This window comes from Ctenocephalides felis, unplaced genomic scaffold (assembly GCF_003426905.1).
Source record: "Ctenocephalides felis isolate EL2017-DRISC unplaced genomic scaffold, ASM342690v1 CF-g0.4_SCAFFOLD_01170, whole genome shotgun sequence".
In the NCBI taxonomy this organism is placed as follows: domain Eukaryota; kingdom Metazoa; phylum Arthropoda; class Insecta; order Siphonaptera; family Pulicidae; genus Ctenocephalides; species Ctenocephalides felis.
The window spans coordinates 78267980-78287620 of record NW_020537324.1 but is presented as its reverse complement, the minus strand read 5'-3'; the positions used below and the strand labels follow the sequence as shown (position 1 = coordinate 78287620).

The window sequence follows — 19641 nt, the reverse complement described above, 5'->3', positions numbered from 1 at the left end:
TTATTTGACTTATCTTAACACACTTTCGGCGGATAGGATTTCGGGCTAACTTGTACCCGTAGCGGGGTTTTTACAACGGTGCGAATGCGTAAGCAGGGATGAAAGCACAGTCTTTTACTTACAATACTTACTGCCTAAATTCATACGTGTAGTAAATACTATAATATTAACTTATTATGAGGTAAAACTATCAATACTGAAGGTAAATATTTGCAAATAAAGTTGAATATTATTACGCAATGATACATATGTTTAGGCAATGAAATGAAAAATGTAATTAATTCTAAAAATTAAAACAAAATACACAGAAAAAATTTCTATACGTTTTCTTACGTAATTACTCATAAGTTTAGTCTCTGAAATAAAAAAATGAATTTAATCATAAAAATCAATTAATCAAAATACAAAGAAAAGTTTGCTATAGGTAGGTTTTTTACACGATTATACACTACACATTCTTACGCAATAAGTTTAGAATTGTAGAAATCATTTGGACTATTCTTTTTGAAGCATTGCGACAAACTTCTTGGCGTCTTCTAGATATTGTCTCTTCTCTTTTAAGTTTCAAAATTTTAAATTCTTTAGGAAGGCCCTTGTTTGTTCTTATAGTCCCACAAATCCTAGTTTTATTTTGTAGTAATAATAAACTTGTATTTACACTATTATAAAAATGTCCATGTATACATGATGCCACAAATTTAAATAAGGTTCTAATATATCTAATATTTCTCTAAACTATTGCCATTTTCATAGTAAATTTTAAATTGCATATGTAGCCTGACTTTGCTTCGCAAGCCATTCTAATCAGAATACTATATTTACTATTTTTGCTTAAATGCTTGTTTTAAATATGATAAATATTTTTAATTAAATTTTAAATATAAATTTGAAGATTTATTAGGTAATAGGAAGTAACAGGTTATTAAATACATTTAATTCCATAAATTCTTTCAAATAAAAGAAATTGGATAATAAAATACGATATCATACATTTTCAAATTACCTCTAATCCATAAAAACATTGCGAAAATTCGTCATTCAACAGTAAATTAATGAATTAGTTTTATTATTCGCCGGATACTGTATTTGATAAAATTACCTGTTGCCAGGTACGTAATTAGACAAAGTAATTCCATTCTCCAATCATGTATAAAGTACCTTTATCACTTATAATCATACTATATACAATCTAGAGTTTTACGTTGAAAATTCGATTGTTTTTAATATTATACGAAATTAATTTTTATGGTGTATAAATTAGTGACAAACCTAATAGTTAATTACATAAATAATAATATGATTTTATAAGCTACGTTCGATTGCTTGTAAAAATGTAATAGCTTATTTTTAACATTGTATTTGAAAATTAAATTAATGAATTATCGAACGCAATAAATACAAAGATAGCAAAATATATAAATGGTAATATAGTTTAAAAGAAATAGTTTGTTTACCAAAAATGCTGACGTAAAACATATCGTCTTAATAAAATACCATATATTTATGTAATATATACGTATTTACGTATCGAAAATAATTTTAAAGAATAAATTATAATTTTATTATAGTTTTATAATAAATATAAAACTAGCGTTGCAACCGCTCATAGTAAGAAATTTCGTTCGCTCTTCGCATCTAGCGTACCGAGCGAGTACCCGAAAATACCCGCACCCGCAGTTGAATGACATCCTAAACCAGGTACCAATACCCGGCCCGCAAAGGGTAGTAAAGTGTCTTAAGTCTTAACAACATAATTCAACTGATGAAATTATGTGTATATTAGGTGTACCAAGGGAAACCGGTACGACTCATTTGTCAGTAACCTGAAACGAAGGGTAGATCTAGGTTGGTGACAAAATCCCCGCCCCGGTTTCGCGTGGGACACTCGATAACAACTGATATTGTCTTGATTTTGTCTACATATATGTACTGATAATTTATAATTTATTATATAATAATTAGATTTTTTGTCTGCGTTGAGACGTATTTAACAATGATTTTCAGCCAATCGTCGAAATAAAAGAAACAAATAAATACAAATATTTATTTATAAAACGGATTTTGTGCCTTCATTCTGCAATTCTTTGTTAACAGTAACATGTTCAGTAAATTGTTTTTATTTTTCTATAATTATTTTATATGTAATATATGATTGGTTTTTGTATATGTATTTATTCAAAAAATGTTTTTTTTTCTGGTGGTATGTATATCTTTTAATTATTTTTAAATATAAATTAAATTTATTTTTAAACTTGTAAATATTTTTTTGATACTGTTAACAAAGAATTTGCTGAATGATGGCAAACAATCTGTGTCGAAACGTATATTATAAATAAATTTTGTATTTATTTGTTTTCTTTTATTTCGACGATTGGCTGAAAATCATTGTTCAAGGTAGTTTTTTATATAATTTTATAAATTTTGATTATTTTCAAAAATTGCTGGATTTATATTTATATTTATAATTTGAATTCAAACTTGGATTATTTGATATTATGTGTAGCAGTTCATAAGTTTTGTTTCAATAACTATATAAAATAAATTTGCATATTAACTTCCCGTAGGATAAGTTATAGTAATGGGCCAAAAATCGAAAATGAAAATTTTTGCATATCTTCACGTTTCAGAGGTTTCTGAATAATTTAGTACACCTCAGAAAAAACTGATTTGTGTGTGTGTGTGTGTGTGGAGACAAATTTTCGTCGACGATTTCGGGCGCACGGATCAACCGATTTGAATGATTCAAAAAACATTCGATTCCTATTGATAGGAGATGTTCTGACTAGTTTTTGACAAAGACAGGTTCAGCCATTTCGGAGATACGGAGCAAAGTGTGTAGAAACTAAAAATCGTGTGTTTTTGAGAGAACGGATCATCCGATTTGCATGATCCAAAAAACATTCAATTTGTAATGATTGGGAGAATAGGTAATTAGTTTTTGGCAAAAGCGGGTCCAGCCATTTTGGAGATACTGAGTTAAATGTGCAAAAAATTGCGTAAACTAAGCGTCGGATTTGAATGATTCAAAGAACTTTCTGCTAGTTTCAACAATATAATTGCTTTCGGAAAAAAAATTTGTTTTAAATTTTTTTTTCAAAAATATTTTTTGTAATTTTGGATTAAAATTCAAAAAATGAGTCAGGCTAAGCATTGTCTAAGCGCCACTCTGGTACAAATATTTACACGAATGCGTTTAGACTGTTTATGTACTGGAGCGCTTTTCCATTTTTGTGAAAATTATTGAAAACTGTGAAAATGCCGTCAAGCTAAGCACAGTATAAGTGAAAATGTCGCACAGAATTATTTGCAAATGCGATTAGACTGTGACTATGCGGGAGCACTTTTTCAATTTTTTATTTATATTTTATTATTAACAATTATTTTTTTTGAAACTATTTTTTTTGAAATTGAATTCGAAATGAAATGACGATTGTTAACGTAATAATTGATTTATGATTTGCATTTGATTTGCTCAGATATAACAAGATAGCAATAAAATAATGAGAGTTGCAGTATTTGTAATAATATATTTTAAAACGTTTAAAATTCCTCGAACATTTTGTTACGGTACGGGAAGTTCCAGCAATTTGCCTTAAGACACGATGCCATACACCACTAGTTTCTAATTTATTTGTGGTAAATGGTATATGAATTTTCATCTGATAGTTAATATGTATTAAAAAGTAATTAAATAAACGTAAACATACATTATAAAAAAATAATAAAAAATTAGTGGGGTGTATGGCATCGTGCCTTAAGGCAAATTGCTGGAACTTCCCGTACCGTAACAAAATGTTCGAGGAATACTGAATGGTTTCAAATAGATTATTATTAATATTGTAACATTGTGTAATATTTATTAGAATTATATAAACTGAATTGCAAATTATTTTGTTTAAAATATATTACACACACACATTCATTTTTTCTGAGGTATGCCAGTAAAATGTTCAGAAACCTTCAAAACGTCGAGAAATGTGAAAATTTTCAATTTCGATTTTCGGCCCATTACAATAACTTACCCTACGGAAAGTTAATAAAATAGTTTTTATAAAAATTTGGTTCCATACCTTCATGTAGAAGGAAGGTTTGTGTATAAAGAAAATATAAAATTTGAAAAACAACATGAATCTTGCAATTAGTCTATTATAATTAGTAAAAGTAATAAACCATGTTATAAAATGCAATGTACATACTCTTATATATTGAAATATATAGTCTTTGAACTGAATTAAAAGTTTGTTTCTTTTAGCCAGTGGAAATGGGACCGAAGAGTCCGGGGCCTCCGGCGGGAGCACGACGGTACGGGGGCGCTTCAAAGTGTCTTCGAGTTCCAGTGGCGGAGGCGCCTCCGCGATAGGAGGGACATCTCGCGTCGACAAACATGACAACTTCTCGTCGTTCGACGGCAGCGGTTCGGGGATGTACCGCTTGGCGCCGCTGTACCAACAGAACTGTAAGTAGATAATGAAGGTTCGAAACCTTACTGAGAAATAAATAGAGTAGAATCTCGATTAACCGGATAATCAAATGTATGAAGAATAATGTTGTGTATTTATTAAAAATAACAAATATATACATAGTTATCAACGATCAACGTTTATTAAGAAATTGAAACTTCGTTATGTATGTACAAATTAGGGTTTATACAAAAACCGACATTTCAGAAAACCGGTTTTCGAATTTTAAATTTTCCAGAAAACCGGTTTAACCGGTTTTCAAGTTTTATATAAAAAATCAATTTTTACTCGAATATTCTGTAAAAACAAAAAAATATCGGCAAATTTAGTGTGATTTAAAGCAGTTTTTGACCGAATTTATTTAATGTTCAATTTTATGAAAAGTAAACAAATTTATTTGAATTATTCGTTATTTATGCATTATTTTCACATATAGACTATAAATATTTTTATGATAGTGAAATAAAAGAGTTTGAATAAATAAAAATAATACATTTTTAAATAAAAAGCTTTTAATTTTCAATTAAATAAAGAAAAAATTAGATACATATTGATACATAATTGTTAATGTAAATTTTAATTCTAGAAATAATTAAACAAAACTCCGAGTTTATTCTATTCCGAACAAACCCTAGTACAAATATATTTTCTTAGATTACATACATATACTAAACTGCAGCATTAATCTTGTAAAAATTCGAATTGTAGGTAGTATATAAATTAGTCGCGGTTGGTAGTCCGGATAATTGCGAATCCGTATAACTGAGGTCCGGATAAACGAGGTTCTACTATAATGAATATATATACAGTACATAAATTCATCACTAAGAACTTTTTTGATTATCTAATATAAACACATACTTTCAACGTTAAAAAAATTATTATATACTAGATGACCCGACAGACGTTGTCCTGTACCCATGTCTACATTCTTTTATTATAATATACTAATATTTACCGTTTACTTAAAAATAATTATTATTGTTTTTTAAATTACTCTTCACGCCAAAATGAATATACATTTATAATATGAGCGATGTTAAATGTAGAACTGCTTTAAATAAAATGATGAGTCTCAATTCTCACACTGTATTGGAAATTAAAGTCTTTTAAACGGTATAACATAACCATAACCATAACATAACACTGGTACTTCATGTTGGATTGAATTAATTTAACTTTTTATTATTTAAGATATCCAAAATTGCATCTTAAACTTCTCCTAATCGATATCGTGAGGGCCGAATTGTATGTATTCATCTTTACATTCCCATTTGTTGTTATAAAGTGAAATTTTTACGAATTTTAAAAATATTATGGAAAGATTAGCAAAAGAAATTATACATTGTAAAAAAAAAACTATATTGAAAATTTAATATCCGAATCTTGTGTGGCGCCCCCTAAGGCGTGCGCTCGTATTTTTCGTATGCATCGCATTAAAGGTAGGACCGGCCCTTATTAATACTTAATTTCATATTTTAAGTGAATTAATTTGTCATATCCTGTTTATATGTGTATCATTAAATCTACCATACATATACTGTATCTTATATTATTTGAATTTCTGGCACATCTCAGCCGGTTTTTTGGCAATAATGATGTAAACATTTCATTTTTCTTATTCATAATCATACATTTATTATACATATTCTAATAATGTCTAGATTCATAAGTAAATTGAAATTTTGGCAATGATAATTTTCATTTGTTTTCAATGCAAACAATGACATGTCGTTTTTGCAATCTTTCGATTTTTTTCTACAATGTGCAATACATACATCGCAGTACTTTATAATCACATAGATTCTAGAAAATTTTCTTAACAAACTTCAAAAAGATTTATCAAGATCCGCACAATCGTTTAGAAGGAGTATACAGTGAGTGTAATTCTTGTAAATTACTTGTAATTTAATATGAACTTTATATAATAGCTTTAGAGCTCAAATTGATTCTACGTTTTAGTTAGAAAACGTTTGTATGAGAAAAAGAAAAGGCTGTTTTTAGGGTTTTCCCGGCAATTATTCGTTTTTCTCTCGCCGTAAGAATCATTTTTGGACTTCAACGAACATTTTAAAAAAATAATTGGCCAAATTGGTCCAGGCGTTATGCGCTTACCAACACATTTTACGATCTATTTTTATTTTTTTAATGAAATGGAAAATATTTTTTAGGCAAAATAGATTTTACAGCTGTTCAAAGAATGAGATTATATCACCAGCGGAAAATTAAAAAAAAATACCATCAGTCAATGAATGTATGTTAATTTTAATTACATGAAGCTCTTCACACACAATTATTACATGATGAGTAAAGTTGCAAAAATAATATTTGTTTAGGCGCGTTGTTTAACATATTACAGAATTTATTAATCAGCAATTACTTCATTTCTCTAATAAAGGTTCATTTCTAAATCCTAATTACAATGACAAACCGATCATGTCATATTTGAAGTATGACTTTAATTACATTCTTGTTTTTAAATATTATACATATTTTCAATGCTATTATAAATATATAATTTATAATTTATCATTATATTAATGTGTATAATGGTTGACAATAATAAATGTGTGCATTACGAGTGTTACCATATTACTAATAAACACTATTCAAAATTGTAATATGATGTATTTATTTTTGCTTAAATGGCATCTTGTACAGTAGCAAATAAGTTTTACTTCAATCGCGTGTGAACCTCACGCGCACTCTTTTTTTGTATTATATATTCAAATAAATCTTATCTATAATTGAACCTAGTGGTGAATTTACTTGCTACAACCAGTGGCGCCTCTATGGAACACGTAAACAATTAAAATCCTCACAATGCCAAAGTGAACGTGTTTAGGTTTTTTTTATACTTCTTTTATCTATAATACTAATAATATTAACTATTAATATGTTTTTGTTCTTTCTAGTTACGTACGGCCCCCCGTCCCCTTACATAAAAAGAGGGCGGTTTGCGGTGATTCCCGAAGAATCGGCGGCGCCTCCTTGCCAAACTCCTTATTATCCTGCAGGAAGCAGATCGCCTTCGCCGAGGCCCCTGGAAGAAGGCGACGACGCCTGGGATTTCGACGATGAGGTCAGTGAAGTAGTTATAACAGATGCATATTTAAGGGTGGTCCTTGATATGGATATTTTTGAATTTCTTGGCTCCCAAGGGCTCAAATGCTTCCAAATTGATGAAAGAAAATTCTGTGAAAGTTGAGCTCTTAATATTAACATTTAGATAGTCCGCAATTCAATTAAAAGTTTCGTATATTTTTTATTAAGTAAATTCTTGCGTCATCTGTGATAGCAGACTTGTAACTTTGATGGAAATTTATTACTGATAATTTGAGTGTCAAAATCACCAATTAAACAAATATTTTGTGCAAAATTAATTTTGATGCCGTGATGGATAAATATGTTGTTAAACAGCCCACATGGATTTACTTAGAGGTTAAGTGTTCAATGAAAGTGGACCAATGAGTTGCTGAATTATAATGGTCAAAATGTCATTACGTCAAATATGGCATGTGGGATATCAAATGAAAGGTCTCAACGAGCACTATCCAAATATCATATTCACAATCTCAATAAATCAATACGGTTCCGTCCCAAGCATTTATTCGATATCTAATATCATTTGTTTGCAAATTTGCAAGTAGACTTGGTGAAAGGTTTCTACATAAGACAGTATTACATACAATTAAATTTAGCACAAATTTGCCGAATGTTACATTAATTTTAGACGTACGTTTCAAAAGTTACAAAACATATAATAGAAAGTAGACCAATGGGTTGCCAAACTATAAGGGTTAAGATGTTATTATGTCAAATAAGGCATGTGGGGTATCAAATAAAAGGTCTCAACGAGCACTATACAAAAATCATATTCACAAACTCAATAGATCAATAGGGTTCCGTACCAAACATTCATTCGATATATAATAGTATATTTTTTTGCAAATTTGCAAGTAGACGGACTAGGTGAAAGATTTCTACATAAGACAGTATTATATACAATGGACTTTAGCACAAATTTGCTGAATATTACATTTATTTTAGACGTCGGTTCAAAAGTTACAAGAGATATAATAAAAAGTGGACCAATGGGTTGCCAAACTACAAGTCACGTCAAATATGGCATGTGGGGTATCAAATGAAAGGTCTCATCGAGTACTATACAAATATCATATTCACAATGTATTTTTCTGAATCCAAAATTTTGTTACTAACATTGTTATATTAAAAAATAAAACAAAAAAATAATTTTGATCAATTCTAACTCATACGAGTAGTTTGATGAATAAATTCGAACATAAATTTACACGTTAGTAATAAACTATTATAATACGCCTAATAAAATTTAAAACATTCAAATTATATATTACACTTTAAAAAAATCAAGCAATAACAAATTACAATTTTCTATAATTTAATATTGAAGCAATATTTAGAGGGTAAGTTTATTTATGAATATTATTAAGTGTCGTAATATTGGAGTTCACTAATGCTATCATAGATGGCGCAAGAATTTACTTAATGACATATGTTAATAACGAATATACGAATCTATTAATTGATTTGCGGACTATCTAAATGTTAATATTAAGAGCTAAAACTTTTTGAGAATTTTCTTTTATTACTTTGGAACCATTTGAGCCCTTGGGAGCAAAGAAAAACGAAAATATCCATATTAAGGACCACCTAAATATATATATATATATATTATATATATATATATATATCATTTATAATTATTATCGTTATTCCTACGAATAAGATTAAAATTTATGACCCTTTGTCTGTCCTCGTTTTGGCAGCCGAAGCGGCCAAAAACAAGCACCTGGCAATTGTCACGAATCACTTGATGATTTCATATCTAAAGATAATTACACTTGGCCAATGTTTTTGCCAATTTTGACGATTTTCAGGAAAAATGAATGATTGACGGATGAATAGTTGTTAGAAAGCCAAAAGTGTAAGTGGAACACATAATACTGAGAAGTTGATAATAAGAAATTTGTTAGATAAAAGACACAGATTATAGTAATATAAGACGATTGGAACAAAAGGTGTCAAGTTACACTTTAGGCTAGGGTATATTTGATGTTACTTAAGTCACTTAAGTCACTTGAGACACTTTTTTATGTGACCTCATTGTAAAATCTAAGAGAATTCTTGAATCTTACAACAAGCTTATACCAGTTTGTTTAAATAGAATCAACTATAAAATAACTATTTCTTTGTTGTTTCTACTGAAAAAAATTGTTATGGGTAATGGATCTATTTTCGGATATTTATTATCTTAGTATAACGAACATTCTAAGCTGATTAAAAAAATAATACTGAATGTAATTCAGATGAGAATTGTGTCAATTTCTCATAAGAATATTTCAGCACTTTTTCGTAGAGGTCCCAATTTTCTATCATTTCATCTTTCATAGAGGAATTGGGTTTTGGTTGTAACATTTAAATAATTTGTTCCTATGTAAAACTTGTTTATTGTTGGTTTTGTAATTGAATTATCCATTTTAACATATGCATCATAGTCTATTGTTTACAACTGAAGAAATATTATGTGTATTTGTATTTTTATATGATGGTAGATTTATATTGAAAATGATTGTAAAGTCAAAGAAAATTATCTTATCTCACGATTAGCAAAAAATAAGTAAAAAATAATCATTTCTATTTACCGTCTGGTGTGACAGCGCCCATAGGATATTAGAACTTTTCAAAGAAAATCATTTCTTTTATGAAAGTCTTATTAATATTTTTTAACTTCCCGTAGGGTAAGTTATAGTAATCGCAAAAAAATCGAAAATGAAATTCTTTATATATCTTTACGTTTCAAAATCTCTGAACATTTTGGCATACCTTAGAAAAATGAATGTATATGTGTGTGTGTGTTTTTTTTGTATAGCGAAGGAAATGCCTTTATGCATCCCAGACTGGGATGTGGGTGTATGTGTGTGTGTGCGTGTGTGTGTGTGTGCGGATACAAATTTTCGTCAACGATTTCGGGAACACGGATGAAGCGATTTCAATAATTCAAAAAACATTCGATTCGTATTGATAAGGAGACGAGCTGATTAGTTTTTGGCGAAGGCAGGTCTAGCCTGATATGAAGATATGGGGCAAAAAGCGCCAAAAACGGTAACTCAGTTTTTAGAAGAACGGAGCGTCCGATTTGAATAATTTAGAAAACATTATACTTGTATTAACAAGATGAAGAACTGATCAAATTTTCATGAAGGCAGGTTTAGCCGTTTCGGAGATCTAATGAAAATAGGTTAAAAAATGGCATTTGGCGGTCAAAAATGTTCATTGGATATATGTACATCTAATTATCATATATTTTATAGAGATTTTAATAATGTGTACACATTTTCTGTAAATTTTTTTGGGTTCCGTACCAAGATTTTTAACTTTAAAATTCAAGTATATGGTTCAAATAAATGTCCTCAACATTTTCGACAGTATGGAATAACCGATTTGCATGATTAAAAAATCATTCGGTTCGTACTCGATAGCGATGCATTTTTTTCAAAAGGCACATCATCCCGTTTTGGAGCGCAAAGGGTGTAAAAATGGTTATGCAATTTTTGAGAGGGCGGATCATTCGATTAGATTAATTTGAAAAATATTTTGCTGGGGTAAACGGTGTGCAAATAGTTTCACAAAAAATTTCGTATTTTTGAAAATTTTTGAGTTTCAGAAACTCAACTTTTCGAAATTTTTCATCATTCTCAAAAAAATCTCGTAAAATATCAAAATTAAAAAAAAACGATTTCTTACAAAAAATTGAAAAATTTGAAAATTTTTCGAAATTTTCAAAAAAAAACAGATATTTTCAAAAAATTTCAAATTTTCAAAAAATTCCAAAAAATTTCGAACTTTTAAAAAATTTACAAAAGTTTGAAAAATTTTTAAATTTTATCAAAAAAAAAGAACAAATTTTTTATAAACATATACATGAGTTATTTGTAGAATACGCTCGTCGCCCAATTTAATAAGCACTTATAAATTTACAATATATTGGGTTGGGGAATTATTTTTACGTGAACTTCAAGACTTTATTTTACATGTTTTGCATTGTCCGATTTAGGTCAAATATGCACCATATTGTTCTATAATTTGTTGCCATTTTAATGGTAGCTTCATTATGGCTCTCTCATAAAAGTAAAAAATAATGGATTTCTTTTTCCCCAACCCTATATATTTATAACAAACTAGATGACCCGATATGTTTAAATTTTTTTAATATAGTATACTGATATTTACCGTTTACCTAAAAATAATAATTATTGTTTTTTAAATTACTCTTACTATAATATGAGCGATGTTAAATGTAAAACTGCTTTAAACAATGACATGTCGCTTTTTGCATTTTTTTCATTTATTTCTACAATATTGCACATACATCCCAGTACTTAGAAAATTTCCTTAACAAACTTCAGAAACATTTATTAAAATCCGAATAATCGTTTAGGAGGAGTATATAATGAGTGCTTGTAGTTTAATATGAACTTTATATAATAGCAATAAAGTTCAAATTGATTTTACGTTTTACTTAGAAGACGTTTGTATGAGAAAAAGAAAAGGGCTGGTTTTAGGGTTTTCCCGGCAATTATTTGATTTTTTCGGCGTAAGAAATATTCTTGGACTTCAACGAACATTTAAAAACAAGAATTGGCCAAATTGGTCCAGGCGTTGTTGAGTTATGCGCTTACCAAGACATTTTGCGATTCATTTTTGTTTATAAGATAATCTATTTGAAATTATTTAAAACAATTATTGATTATTTTCATTCCTTGAATTTTTAATTACGGTACGGGAAGTTCCAGCAATTTGCCTTAAGGCACCATGCAATACAACACTAATTTAAAAATCTGACGGTACAGAAAATAGTACATGTAAATTGTGCCTAAAAAAGTTTCACTTCAAAAATCCACTATCCTCTCGGTGTGACAGCGGCCTTACATCGGCTGTTGTCAGTTCGTAACGCTGTTGCCAAGATGGCGCGCGACACGAAGTCAGTCGAAGCAGTCGAGTCGCTATCTCTCGTTTACGCACACAAACAAAAAACACACCATTACACATTCGTAACAAATATAAAACACACCATTACACATTCGTACAAATACTATCAGCCAGTACTAGTCGTCGTCCCCATATGGAAAAACACACTCTTTACACAAACATAAAACACTAAACACATTCAACCATCCATCCATTACTCTGTACATTATTTCTTTCCATTCTATTAAAATACGAAGAAGGAGCATCTTGTTTTATTAAAGTCGAGTTTTAAAATTGTTGCACATGATGGAGTCGGTAAAGTAAAAGTTCTGTGTGTAATAATTAAGTGTACATAACCTGCAAAGTATTCATAGTATTCAGTGCTTAAAGTGTTGGAAGTGATTTGTTATTAAAATAAGTAAAATATAAAGTGTGTGTGTGTGCATAATTATTTTGGAAAGTACAAAGTTATAGGTATGTCTTAATAAGTATACACATTATTTTCTTGTAGTTCTAGTTTATATCAAAGGTTTCTGTCAAAGTTGGACAAAATGGACACAACTGTAATAAAATTCTTATTAACTTGATAATAAATTTTCATTAATTTAGTAATAATTTGTTATTAACTTGTTAATACAGTTTTATTAACTTGTTAATAGAATTTTTATTATATTTTATATTAATGTCACGAGTTTTCTTTTACTCTTGTCAAAAAAATTGTGCAACTTTGTTCACTGAAAAGTGACATGTAGTAATGTCGAAACGTTTGTAAACTTTGATGAAATTTTTGATTTTTATTTGAAAATTTATAGATGTATATGTATGTATATATATATATTATATATATGTATATGTATATATGTATGTATGTATGTATGTGTATATGTATGTATGTATGTATGTATGTATATATGTGTACGTATATATGTGTATATTTGTGGTTTCCTACAAAGCTGATTTTTTAGGTTATGTTCCTAAATAAAACTTTTATTAACTTGAAAATAAATTGTTAATGGAATTTTTATTTAATATGCAAATTTTATTTATTTTTATCTATTTATTATAATGATACGAGTTTTCTTTTAATGTCAAAAAATTGTGCAACTTTGTTCACTAAAAAGTGACATGTAGTAATGTCGAAACGTCTGTTGACTTTGATGATTTTTTTTTATTTTTTATTTGAAAATTTACATACATATATATGTATGTATGTATGTATATATGTATATATGTGTATATGTATGTATGTATGTATATATGTCTGTAATTATGTATGTGTATATGTATGTGTATATGTATGTGTATATGTGTGTATATATGTATATATGTATGTATGTATATATGTATACATTTGTGGTTTTCTCCAAAGCTGATTTTTTAGGTTATGTTCCTAAATAAAACTTTTATTAACTTGAAAATAAATTGTTAATGGTATTTTTATTTAATATGCCAATTTTATTTATTTTTATTTATTTTTTATAATGTCACGAGTTTCTTTTAATGTGCCAAAAAAATTGTGCAACTTTGTTCACTAAAAGTGACATGTAGTAATGTCGAAACGTTTGTAGACTTTGATGACATTTTTGGTTTTTATTTGAAAATTTATATACATATATTATATATATATATATATATATATATATATATGTATATATGTATGTATGTAATTATGTATGTGTATATGTATGTACATATATATATGTATATATGTATATATGTGTATGTATATATGTATATATTTTTGTATGTATGTATATATGTATATATTTGTGGTTCTCTGTAAAGCTAATTTTTTAGGTTATGTTCCTAAATAAAACTTTTATTAACTTAAAAATTCCATTAACAAGTTATTAACAATTTATCTTTATTTATTATGCCATTTTTATTTATTTTTATTTATTTATTATAATGACACGAGTTTTCTTTTAATGTCAAAAAATTGTGCAACTTTGTTCACTGAAAAGTGACATGTAGTAAAATGTCGAGACGTTTGTAAACTTTGATGAAATTTTTCATTTTTATTTGAAAATTTATATACATACATATATGTATGTATGTATGTATGTATGTATGTATGTATGTATGTATGTACGTATATATGTATATATTTATGGTTTTCTGCACAGCTGTTTTTTTAGGTTATGTTTTCTGAACAAAAATTATGTATATCCTTATTATTAGGCGAATATATTTTTAGATATATATATATATATATATATATATATATAAGATTTATATTTACGTTCTTGTTTTATTTTTCGACTTGTGGCTGCAAAACTGTATCATATATATATATATATATATATATATATATATATATATATATATAATAATAACAATAATAAAATTGTTCTTGGGCGTGATCCAATAATTGATACTATTTTATTGAAGTAAAATGTTTTATTGTCAAATAATTTGAAGAAAAAGTGCACCAATTACAATACAAGTTACAAAGCACGACTTTTAAAAACTATTAAATTAAAATAAATCTCAAAAAATTAAAATAAAATAAATGAAAAAGTTTCAAAACAGGACTCTTCTCATCGAGACATGTTATATGTTTTCCCAAAATAATTCCATCCAATAATTCCATTAATATTTGCATTATTTTCTATATAACATACTCACACACACACATAAATGTATGTAATAATTAAATATTAACAGTTATTCATATACGTTTCGACAATTGATATGTGTCATTCTTAAAAAAAATATTCAAAAATTCTAAAATGGTTTCTTTTAATTCTTGCAATGTTTCATGTCAAAAATACATATTTTAAAAAAAAGTTTAATTTTTTTTGCAAATATTGTATAATTATATTTTAAACGTTTCGTAGTAATTCTCGTCCATCATCAGCGTTTGTCCTTAATGGGATTTATTTTTTATATTATTAATTGGAAATAAAGTTTAAAGATTTAATAATATGTTATAATAAGGTTATAATTTTTTATTGTACTTGCGTTTTGATTAGTATTTTTACCATCATCAGTGCTAATGATTTATTATGAACTTTGCTAAAACATTTTTTTAATATTTTAAGATTAAATGTTTTTATTACACATTTGCAATAAATATTATGTGCATTTATAAGGAATGGACATTTTTATATCCATATGCATTTAGTTTTTTTATATTTCCATAGGCATTTTTGAGTGATAAATATTAAATGCAAAAATATACATATTTTTTTTATTATATTTAATTAATTTTTATTCTTGTCTTACACTGAAGAAGACAAATATCATTTGTTCAAACGTGTGCAAAGCAATCTAATCAAAATCAAAATATTATAAAAAATTAAATATGTTATATAAATTATATTATAATATGCATAAGAATTGACTTATCGAAACGTAGGCAATGTAAAAATAAATTTATTAATGGATATTTTTATTGATTGTTGAATATGTCTGAGAAGGAGTAGAAGAAAAAAACATTTCTTTTAGTTCTAAATGCATAACCTAAAAATATTAGCTGCACAGAAAACAATTGTATATATATATATATATATATATATATATATAAATATGTTTTTATTTATTTATATTTACGAAATGGATCTTTGTACGTTATTCGATACTCAATGCTGACACGCAGTCTGCAACAATTTGTGCAATTTTACTATTTTCGATTGAAATATTCCATATGTATGTATTTATTTATTTTCGATGTGTACAATATATATAGTACAGCATTCCTTTTACATTCAGTTTATTATAATTCGTGCAATTATACAAAATTTTCTAATATTCATTTATTTATACTATACATAACACACATTCGAATTTTCCCTTTACCCTTATCTCCATACAACACAAAACAGGTCACCGACGATTACACTTCTGATAACATTTTGTATGAAATAGGTGTGGCTCACTGGCAATTTTACCAATTTTATTAAAAATATTTCACGTGTAAATTTATAATTGTATTTATTTTTATGTGTACTATATATAGTACATCACTCTCATTTCCCCTGCATTTAGATTTATTTATTATTATTTGTGAAATTTTGTTTGTACTGCACTGTATATAGTACAGTGTAGTATTTTTCCTTTGAATTTATAATGGGACTATTTATTTATTATTATTTCGTCTGCGACATTGTTGTGTATTTTGATATCGTAGTTTAATCACGTTTCTCTGACGATGCATAGTAACAAAGTTACGCATTAATTTGTACAGGGACGAATCGGGGGTAATAATTTTTACCATAAGATAAATTCATAGTAAAAATCAATGGATCGCAAATCAATTTTCGGAACTCCTATGCATAGTTTTTTTTATGACGGTTGGGCAATTATGTATATTCATGACGATTCTTAAAGAAACTGAAAACTACTATTTATTACTATTTATTTAGGAACTAAAAGCTACTACTTAACAAAAAATAAATAAAATAAAGGCTTTAGAAATTCTTGAAAAACATCAAAATATAAAATTATTATACTTCAACATGTATACCATAAATTCCATTGTTTGCTTTAAGTGTTTGCAATTTTACGATAATTTTTTGCAACTTTCAACACAATGCATAACACACAGTCTTATCGATCATAACAAATTATCGATAATATTTTACAACAAAAAATCGATATCTACGACGGCTTTATTATTTATAATGATTTTGCGATAACTTTGAAAACATAAAAAAGCGTTATCAATTATCTAATAAAGATTTGAAATTGTAACCACGTGCTTTTGCCAATAATTAGAAAAAAAAGTCTTACGGCTACTTGCCTGTAGGCAAATCTCGAAACAACTTTTTGCATGTGACATATCGTTTGAAAGTGCTTAAAAAGTTGTGAACGATGACATTTATTTTATTTATTTAATAATGACATAGAAATTAATAGCTTGTCAAGTCCAAATATAAACTAGTGGTGCATGGCATCGTGCCCTAAGGCAAATTGCTGGAACTTCCCGTACCGTAATGAAATATTCGAGAAATTTTAAACGTTTTCAAATATATTATTACTACAAATACTGTAACTTTCATTATTTTTGCTGTCTTGTTATATCTGAGCAAATCAAATGTAAATCTTAATCAATTTATCTCCAGAACATTAACAATCGTCATTTCATTTCGAATTCAATTTCAAAAAAAAAAAATAGCTGCCAAATTTACACAAAATTGAAAAAGTGCTCCCGTACAGTCACAGTCTAAACGCACTTGCAAATAATTCTGTTCGACATTTTCACTTATACTGTGCTTAGCTTAGCGGCATTTTCACATTTTTCAATAGTTTTCACAAAATTGGAAAAGTGCTCCAGTACATAAACAGTCTAAACGCACTTGGGTAAACATTTGCACCAGAGTGGCGCTTAGACTGTGCTTAGCCTGGGTAATTTTTTGAATTTTTTATCCAATTTTACAAAAATATTTTTTGAAAAAAAAAATTAGAAACAATTTTTTTCCGAAAGCAATTATTTTGTTGAAACAAGCAGAAAGTTTTTTAGATCATTCAAATCGGACGCTTAGTTCTCTCAAAATCTGGCATTTTTTAACATTCAGCTCTGTATCTCCGTAACCACTAGGCCTACCTTTGCCAAAAACTAATAGCCAGTCATTCTGATAAAATAATATAAAGTTCATATTATGAAAAAAATGTATTAGTTTTTACTGAGGTTTTTTATGACCATTTTTAATTTCATGATTTTTGAATGAGTTACAATTCATTTTTATATAAGATTCGATTTAGATTTTTAGCATTTAAGCCATTTTTGGCTTATTTATTACTAAATGGTTTCAGAAATATGCTTTATGATCATACACCACTAGTTTATAACTGATGCCTTATAATAATTGCTGTTTTACCGATGTTTTAATTGATATCGATTAGTCACAATAATTAAGATGCAATGTTGTCTTTTATATTGAAATGAATAAATGGAGACACGTGTTGGACTAATAATTATTAGCAAATGTGTATATATATATATATATATATATATATATATATATATATATATAATGTGTATATATCGCTTGGCAATAACACTTGACAATATTTTCTTTGTTCTGTAATTAATATTGTTCAAACTCGTCATGAAGCTTTGGCGAAAGGAGAGGTTTCGGCAATTTATTCTACAAATTCGAAATTAACGCAGCTTTAGACAGTATAGTATGATTTTCTCAGAAATAAACTCGATTTCCATGCATTTTCTTTCAATTCTCTGCGTTTTTTCAGCCTTCTCATGAGTATAAATTGATTTGGACAGATAAAAGCTCAATTTTCCTGCATTTGCTTTCAATTTTAATTTATCTTTTTACTTTCAAGTTGTTCATCTACTGCATTTTTCTTAAAAAGAATTCTTCCAATTGTTCTACTTCACCATCAATATTGCCTTAGAACTATGAGATTTCTATCAGAAGTTCCAATTTTGGTACCCGCATCGCACAGTCTTATGTCAAGCAGCAGTGACATCAGTTTTTACCTGAAAATATAGATTCCAAGCAAAAATAGTCCTTAAGGCATTACTGCATTAGTAACAAAAATTCAAGAGTATTACAGAACTTGGTAATAATAATAAAGGCATTACATAGAGATTTTTTTCTATTTTATTTTTTTATTATTTTTATTATTTTTATTATTTTTTTTTATTTTATTATTTTTTTATTTTTATTTTTTTTTAATTTATTTTTTTTTATTTTGGGTAGTCTTAATTTATAATTAGTTAAATCAAATAATGACTACGACTTACAAGACTTTTGGAAACTCGTTTGTTCAAATTCTATTTGCCTATTTTGATACATCACGAAACTTTTAGGATAATTTTGTGGGCATATTCCAAGTCCCTATTACAAGTGTTACTGCAAGGTTACACTTATATCGTTTAAAATGTTACTGAAGCTATTCTCGGTGACATATTTTGTGTTGTATGGCAACTATAAGGAGATAACATCAAGCACTTCAAAATATTTGGTACTGATGGAGTTGCACTTATAAATAAAATAGGTGTGAAGTAGAAATGATTTATTTTAGTTATTTTGATTTGTGTGCTATTTGGAGGTTAGTTTTACAGTATCAAACATTTAGATAAACACCACCAAAGATTTTTAACAAAAAAACAAAATTCATTCTTCTACTAAGAATTCCATTAAATCTTCAACATACTCTTATTTGTGACTTGTTACGTCAGTAATAACATGTCGAAATTATTTAT

At 27.6% G+C, this 19641-nt stretch overlaps 1 protein-coding gene across 1 annotated transcript in view; it reads left to right on the top strand.

Moving 5' to 3' along the window:
* The window catches only part of LOC113367672, a 105819-nt gene that overhangs the window by 21223 nt on the left and 64955 nt on the right, over positions 1-19641 (top strand). Inside the window, exons 7-8 of the mRNA XM_026609257.1 lie at positions 4253-4456; positions 7376-7542. Of these exons, the coding sequence (XP_026465042.1) occupies positions 4253-4456; positions 7376-7542 (371 nt within the window). The remainder of the gene's footprint in view (positions 1-4252; positions 4457-7375; positions 7543-19641) is intronic.